We start from the raw sequence: 7,632 nt of genomic DNA, 5'->3' as shown, positions 1-7,632 counted from the left end.
CCAACCGCGCCGCACCTCCCCCACGGGCCCCGCCCACAGGCCCAACTGCTGCCAGACCTCGCCCTCGCGCCGGCCCAGGTGGCGGGGGTGCGCGCCGACCCAGGTGACTCCCGGCCGGCCCCGCCTCCTGGCGGGAGAAACCATCTCCTAAGGCGGGTGGAGGGGCGGGGCCGGCGGCCTCCCACGCCGGAAGAGGAAGTCTTGGAAACCGGAAGTGCGGGCATTCTGGGTAATTTGCTATTTACTTCCTGCGAGAGAAGGTTGTGGTTCCTTCCTTCGCTGTTCTTCCGTGGGAGAAGATGGCCCTGGAGACGGTGCCGAAAGACCTGCGGCATCTGCGGGCTTGTTTGCTGTGTTCGCTGGTCAAGGTGTCTGTGGGGAACCTGGTTGTACGGGCGATGGAGGACCAAGCTGGGGGAAAGTGGGTGGAACAGGGCTACAGGAACAGTGAAGAGAGAAGTCAGGTCCAGGACCCAGGGGGTGGCAGGGGGACGTGGGAAGCAGCAGGAGGCCATCGTTTAAGTCGGTAGGAACGCAGGCAAATCTTGCAGCCGTGGGCATGGACGTTCTCACATGCCTTTGCAACTTCAGCTGTCAGCACAGGCCTGATCCTTTACAGCTGAGGGAGTAGTCGGAGAAGGTGCCTGACCCCACGGAGATTTAGGGAAAGGAATAGGTAGAACGCAATTGGGAACAAGAGAAGAAGGATTGTGAGAGTGGAACTTAGGAAAGGGGCTGTAGGAATGGGGGTGGGGGACCTGATGAGACAGAACTAACATAGGGAGCCTTGTACTTGACCAGGTAAAAGTATGGGGAAAGCTGTTTTTTCTTTTCGCCTTGTTCATGCTCACCTCTCTCCTTTTTTTCCCCTCCCAGACTATAGACCAGTTTGAATATGATGGCTGTGACAATTGTGATGCGTACCTTCAGATGAAGGGTAACCGGGAGATGGTATATGACTGCACCAGCTCTTCTTTTGATGGGTAATCCCTTTAGGTTGCTGCATTCATTCTTTTACATTACCCGCATCCCACCAAGTAAATGTGGACAGACTCTTGAGACCCTCATCCTAGTTGGTCTCAAAGTTATTTTGAGACACACTAGTCCTGTGCTGTCCAGTACAGTAGCCACTAGCCGTGTGTGGCATTGAGTACCTGAAATGTGGCTAGTCCAAATTGAGATATGCTTTACCTGTAATGTGTACACTGGATTTCAAAGACTCAGCACAAGGAAAAAGAATGTAAAATATCTTGATTTTTCTTGTTTTAATCACATGCCATAATAATAATACTTTGAATATGTTGGGTTAAGTGAAATATATTATTGAAGTTAATTTAGCCTTTTGTCTTTACTCCTTTAACATGGCTACAGAAAATTTTAAAAATGACTTGCATGGCTTTCATTATATTTCCACTAGACAGGTCTTCACTAGACTGTTAGCTCATTGCTGATAGGGGCTGTTTATGTCATGCACCATGACCTGGCATAGGGCCTGGAAGGTGATGGATACTTAATACACATTTGTTGAACGTACGAAGATCCTTTTTGAAAATGAAGGGTAAATTTTGGCCCCAAAGCTGATGCTTTTAGATATCTCTAAGAGGCCCTAAGAGAAAAGTTTTCCCTTGGTGAGATTGCCCAGTGGGGGGAAGGGGAATGAGAGAAGTGTGAGTGGCTAGGTCTCAATTTTCCTTCCCCAAGGGAGGAGCCAGAGGGCAGTATTCTTTGGGGGTTAAGTTTCTTTTGGTTTCTAGGCCAATTAAGGGTCTACATGCAAACTGGGCCCAAACCAGTGCATGCTAAAGTTCCTTCAAGGTGGGCCAACTTCATTCCTCCTTTGTTTGCCTTTAAGGAAGAGTAAAGGATTGAGCAAAACAGATGTTGTCATGGAACCTTTACTTCGTACATATGTACACATTCATGTGCACACTCAGATACTCCAGTTCTTTCATTCGTTAGCACAGTTACCATCCAGTGCTAACAAATGAATGGACTCCCATCTGTGGCTGCTGTGAGAGATGGCAAGAGTTACACAATGAGATACTTACAAGTAAGAGAGACACAGTGTAAAGTTTTGCATGTTAGGGTTTTGGTTTTTTTGTTTAAAATCTGGTAAAATATACATAAAAACTTTTTGCCATTTTTAAGTGCAGAATTCATTCAACGGCATTAAATATATTCATATTTTTATGCAACTATTACCACCATCTATCTCCAGAACTTTTTTTTTTTTTTTTTTTTGCCACACGGCATGTGGGATCTTAGTTCCCCCGCTAGGGATCAAACTCGTGCCCCCTGCATTGGTAGCATGGAGTGTTAACCACTGGACCGCCAGGGAAGTCCCTCCAGAACATTTTTCATCTTCTCATTTCCTCCTCCCTGCAGCCCCTGGCAACTACCATTTTACTTTCCCTGTGAATTTGATTAGTCTGGGTACTTCCTGTAAGTGGAATCTTACAATATTTGTCCTTTTGTGATTGGTTCATTTCACGTAGCATAATGTCTTCAAGATTTATCCATATTGTAGCATGTGTCAGAATTTCCTTTTTAAGCTTAATAATATCCCATTTTATGTATATACCAAATTTTATTTATCTGTGCATCTATTGATGGATACGTGGATTGCTTCTACCTTTTGGCTGTTAGGAATAATGCTACCATGAACATGGCTTTACAAATACCTGTTCAGGTCCCTGCTTTCACTTCTTTGGGGTATATATCCAGAAGTGGAGTTGCTGGATTATTCTCTGTTTAACATTTTGAGGAACTGCGATACTGTTTTCTATAGCAGCAGCATTTTACATTCCCACCAGCAGAGTACAAGGGTTCCAGTTTCGCCACATCCTTGTCAGCACTTGTTACTTTCTGTTTTTTGTTTTGTTTTTGATAATAGCTGCCCTGTTGGGTGTGAAGTGGTATCTTATGGTTTTGATTTGCATTTCCTTAATGATTAGTGATGTTGAGCATCTTTTCATGTGCTTATTGGCCATTTGTATATCTTCTTTGGAAAAAAGTCTCTTCAAATATAATTCAGTTATAAAAACTTGGAAATAACTACAGCTTCTAAGCAAGAAGTGTCTGAGGACTCCCATCTTTGGGCCACGGTTCTGGGTTTTACATTAAGTGACAACTCTGATATTGTTAGTGTCTTACTAAAGGATTGTCAGAGAGTTCTGAAGCATGCTATGTTCAATTAAAAAACAAAAGGTTATGACCATTTATCAGAGTCTGGGCATAATAGCTGCACGTGTCCAGGTTAAGCTGTCATTGTTTTCGAGTTCCTTAAGAGTTGAGTTGATGAGAACTGAGCAAGTAGAGTTTTTTGCCCAGTTTTGAATGAGGTTTTTGGTTTTTTGTTGTTGAGTTGTAGGAGTTATTTATGTATTCTGGTGCATATTAGGATTTGAAGAGTGAGTATATCAAAGGCTAAAGGAGATCAGAGGAGGGCTTGATGAACTCAGCCAGAAGTGGAGGAGATAGCATATGAGTCAGGCTCTTAATTAAGGAAAGAAATACAGGATTTTTGAGGAGGTTGAGATGAGAGAAAGGTAGAAAAAGCATTCTAAACAAAGGGACTGACCTGAGCAAAGGCATGGGGTCGGAAAACCAGGGTATGTTTGGAGAATGGTGGGAATTCTGTTTAGGTTAAATCATAAGGTTGGATAACAGACACTGTAAGGCTGGAAGGATAGATTGTGAAGGACAGAGGAGAATATACTTTTGGTCAGAAGAACAGCCTGCATACGTGCCTACCCCAGACTGGTCTGCCGGGCCAGGACGAGTATTACCCTACCTGCCACCCCTGGAGGTGGGGTCAGTTCCACTCAAAGCATATAGCTGAGAATGTAGGATTTGGATGGGGAGGGAGGCTTCCCAAATAAGAATCCAGGATTGCTGCCAAGAGAAGGGGGAATGGATACCGAGGAGGCAGTCAACAAATACCAGCGCCTGGTACAGATCTGTCACAGGAGGCAGTCAGTAAGTATTTGATCGAATGGGGGAATGACAAAAGTGACCTCTGTAGCTGCTTCTTTTTTGTTTTTTTTTTTTGAAATTGGGGTATAGTGACCTCTGTAGCTTCTGAAAGCACCCGAAGCTTACCTGTCATGCCCAGTAGCAGGCTTCTGGCCCTTGTAGCCTCTGTTGCCTGTGCTCTGGGATTAGAGCTACCCTGAGAAGAATGATTAGGATAATAAAGGAGAGCTAATGTTTACTTAGCACCTACTCTGTGCTAGGGTTTTTCATGTATTAGCTCAACCTTCCAGTTTCATCTTACTGATGAAATTCTGAGGGAGGCCTCCATACGTGTGTCAGGCTGTACCGCTCATTAAAGGCAGAGCTTGCTTAAGTCTAACTTGTTTCTAGTAAGAGGACCCATTGTTTTGACTCACCCTCCCCTTTGCACTAGGCTCCAGCCCTCAGTGGTTGTGTTGGTCGTAATCAGTAATGCCATCTACCTCAAAAGCTGTCCCATTTCCCAGGGAATCGGTAGGCCAAGGATGCTTTTGAGCATGGCAAGACAGTCTTTGGGGGATGATGACTGACCTGTGACTGGTGGGCCAGGGACATAAGTGCAAAGGCCCTTTGTCAGTACTAGCTCTGAGTCAGTCCCTTCCCAGCACTAGAACTTCGTTTCCCCTGCTTTCTGGTAGAAACTCAATACTTGGCTTTTTCCTGGGTTTCCTCTCCCAGAACTGTTGTGCTGGCTGGGAACAGAGTAAAGGGGCGGGGGCGTGGGGCGGGCAGTTCCCTTGGTCTCTGTTCTCTAGTAGAGGCAACTCAGGCTGACTCTATGTTTCTTTCCCCGTTCTAGAATCATTGCGATGATGAGTCCAGAGGACAGCTGGGTCTCCAAGTGGCAGCGAGTCAGTAAGTGTCTCCCTTTCTCTTTATCCTGGCCTGGTTGTGTTGTCAGGGCCAGGGTGCGGGTGGGGGAGTCTTCAATCAGTGGGTAGGTGGCCCCAGAGAGAGAACGATGGGGTTGGAGGAAAGCCAAGGAAAGTGTCCTGTGTCCTGTCATTTAACACGTAGAGCCAAAAGAAGTGATTGCTCTTCTCTGGGAGTTGGCGGCATCTCTTTCATTTTTAGCTTAAGCTTCCATTTGGTCTTTAGTTGTAACTCACTCTTAAACTGCAGTCTCTTTTCTTCTCTTTCAGGTAACTTTAAGCCAGGTGTATATGCAGTGTCAGTCACTGGTCGCCTGCCCCAAGGTAATAATAATCATAGTAACGGCCAATGTTCATTTACTGTGTCAAGCTCTATGGAAGTTTCTTATGTGAATTAATGCCAGTCCTCACAACTCTGTGAGGGAAAGCAAATCTCAGAGAGGGTAAATAACTTGTCCAAGGTCACCCAGCTAGTAAGTAACGAGCCAGAATTTGGGGGCCCAGGCATCCTGGCTCCAGAACCCTTGCTTTTTTTTTTTTTTTGCGGTATGCGGGCCTCTCACTGTTGTGGCCTCTCCCATCGCGGAGCACAGGCTCCGGACACGCAGGCTCAGCGGCCATGGCTCACGGGCCCAGCCGCTCCGCGGCATGCGGGATCTTCCCGGACCGGGGCACGAACCCGTGTCCCCTGCATCGGCAGGCGGACTCTCAACCACTGCGCCACCAGGGAAGCCCCAGAACCCTTGCTTTTGATGACTACAGTGTGTCTCTCTTTTTCTTCTCATTCTTACCAAGTCATTGCCAAGCACTTGCCTGGATCTTCAAGGGTGACAAGCCGACCACGCAGTTCGGTTGATGAGCAGTCTAGGAACTCCAGTTTGCTTAGAGCACGCCACCCCTTCCCCTCACCAAGTGGTACCCGAGGGACCTTTCTTATCTTCTGGAGTCTTCTTCCCTTACAGAGCTGTTTCTCTTCCTGCTGCAGGAATCGTGCGGGAGCTGAAGAGTCGAGGAGTGGCCTACAAATCCAGAGACACAGCCATAAAGACCTAGCGAGATGCACGGCCACCAGCGTCTTTGCTCCTCGTCTCTGCCTCTGCTTACTTTTTGTTGTGAAACTAAATGGGCAGAACTTCACATACGTGCCGCCCTCCGATTCTGAGATTCAGCAGACTGTTGAGAGAGCAGCACGTGTCCCTGGGCCATTTTACCTTCTCTGGGCTGCTGTGGGGTGGGAGTGGTTTGGGTTGGTGGATTAGCGGAGACTTGACTTCAGTGGGGAGTAGGATGCTGGCCTTTCCTATGCACAGCCCGGGGCTGCGCCCTTGCGCATGGGCAGGACTCTGGGTCAGATGCCAGAAAACGTGAACCCCTAGGAATGCTCTTAAGCCCATAACAGATGCCTTGCCTCCCTCTTCCTTTGTCTTAACTGGGCACAGTAAGAACTCGTTGCCCAGTAAGCATCTTCCCAGAGCGGCAGAGGCCCTTCTGCTCCTCGTTATCTGTCTCTGAGCCTCCGGGATTGTAGCCTTTCTAGTGAGCTTCCCTGGGTCTCAGAGGTCTGCTGTCCTGAGTCTAGGCAAGCCCGTCAGCCTGGTAGTCCTGGTGTCCGGTGGTTGCAGCCTTCTGCCCTCTAGACCTGGCACAACAGGTGTCCCTTGAAGAAATCCTGAGGCTTCTTCGTATTACTTGCCCTTGACCATGTTTAAAACCTTTCTTTCCTTCTTTGTTTTCTTCTTTTTTCTGTCCTTCCTATACCTTAGGCCCACCAGTGACGCCCATGACCCCCCCCCCCTACTTTCCTGAGTTCCCCTAACTGGAGACCCTCAGGTTGCTGCTGGGTCTTGGTCTGGCTAGTTCGTGCCTCTCCTTTTCTCTCTGGCCTAGTAAGAGGGCCTTGAGTGATGTCATGGTATTGGCCAAGGTGAGTTATTTGTTTTGGAATTAAATATTTACCATAAATTCTCATTTACTTAAATTTCCACAGAAAATCATACTAAGCGTCCTCATTTTTATTTCCCTAACTTTCTTGTTCCCCGTCTGCAAGACGAAGGTGATTGCATCCTGTTTACCTCAGGATTTTTGTGATTATAAAAATAAAGCAATGTGAAAATTCTGTAACTTAAGTTCTATAAAAGGTAGAACTCGTTTGCTCTCCTTTTTCAGTCGTTCTTCAGTATATGCAGCATGTACACAATTCACCGAAATAGTGGGGGAAGTACCTGGGACGGGCGCGGGCGGGGCTCTGACTCGGGGTAGGGCTGCCTGCGCTGGGGCTTGGCGTCTTAGCCGCCTGGTGTTGCTAGTGAGTCAGTGTCTCCTGTTACCTGTGACCTGGACGGTGTGGGAAGGAGGGAGAGATGCTGCCTCTCCGGTGACCCTCCCAGGCCCAGGGGAGGAGGCTGGGACTGGCCCAGGCGCTCATGTCACCACTCACGGGTTCTGTCAAACCAGAACCGTTCTCTGATGCCTTCAAGCTCGGGGAGCGGTCTGTTAACCCCAATCCCAGCTGAGCTTTTCCAGGACTTTCCCAGCCCAGCACGCTGAGCTCCAGGGGGGGGCGGTTTCTGTCGTTCAGTTTCAATGTGAAAGAAGCCTTGGGAAACAACCCCACCAGGCTAGAGTTTACGTCCTGGAGGGAAGACGTGGGTGTTAGCAAGAGTGCCGGGGCCACGCAGCCGACACCCAACTTTCACTGGCTTTCTCAGAAAGTCCCTTGGAAATCCCCAGCCGCCGTCCTGCGTGT

General features: G+C 47.9%; 1 protein-coding gene across 2 annotated transcripts; it reads left to right on the top strand.

Annotated features, from left to right (window-relative positions):
* Positions 1 to 220: 220 nt before the first annotated feature.
* SUPT4H1 (SPT4 homolog, DSIF elongation factor subunit) lies at positions 221 to 7,034 on the top strand. 2 transcript variants are annotated; one of them, XM_019945461.3, is made up of 5 exons: positions 222 to 368; positions 877 to 983; positions 4,814 to 4,869; positions 5,157 to 5,210; positions 5,872 to 7,034. In XM_019945461.3, the coding sequence occupies exons 1-5, from the start codon at positions 300 to 302 to the stop codon at positions 5,937 to 5,939; spliced, it is 354 nt and encodes a 117-aa protein (XP_019801020.1). In that variant the 5' UTR covers positions 222 to 299; the 3' UTR covers positions 5,940 to 7,034. The 2 variants fall into 2 exon arrangements, with proteins under 2 accessions (XP_019801021.1, XP_019801020.1); XM_019945462.3 differs by lacking the exon at positions 5,157 to 5,210 and having other exon boundaries at positions 221 to 368.
* Positions 7,035 to 7,632: the final 598 nt, after the last annotated feature.

This window comes from Tursiops truncatus, chromosome 20 (assembly GCF_011762595.2).
Source record: "Tursiops truncatus isolate mTurTru1 chromosome 20, mTurTru1.mat.Y, whole genome shotgun sequence".
Taxonomy (NCBI): Eukaryota; Metazoa; Chordata; class Mammalia; order Artiodactyla; family Delphinidae; genus Tursiops; species Tursiops truncatus.
The sequence above is the reverse complement of the archived record's forward strand: the minus strand, read 5'-3'. Positions and strand labels throughout refer to the sequence as shown.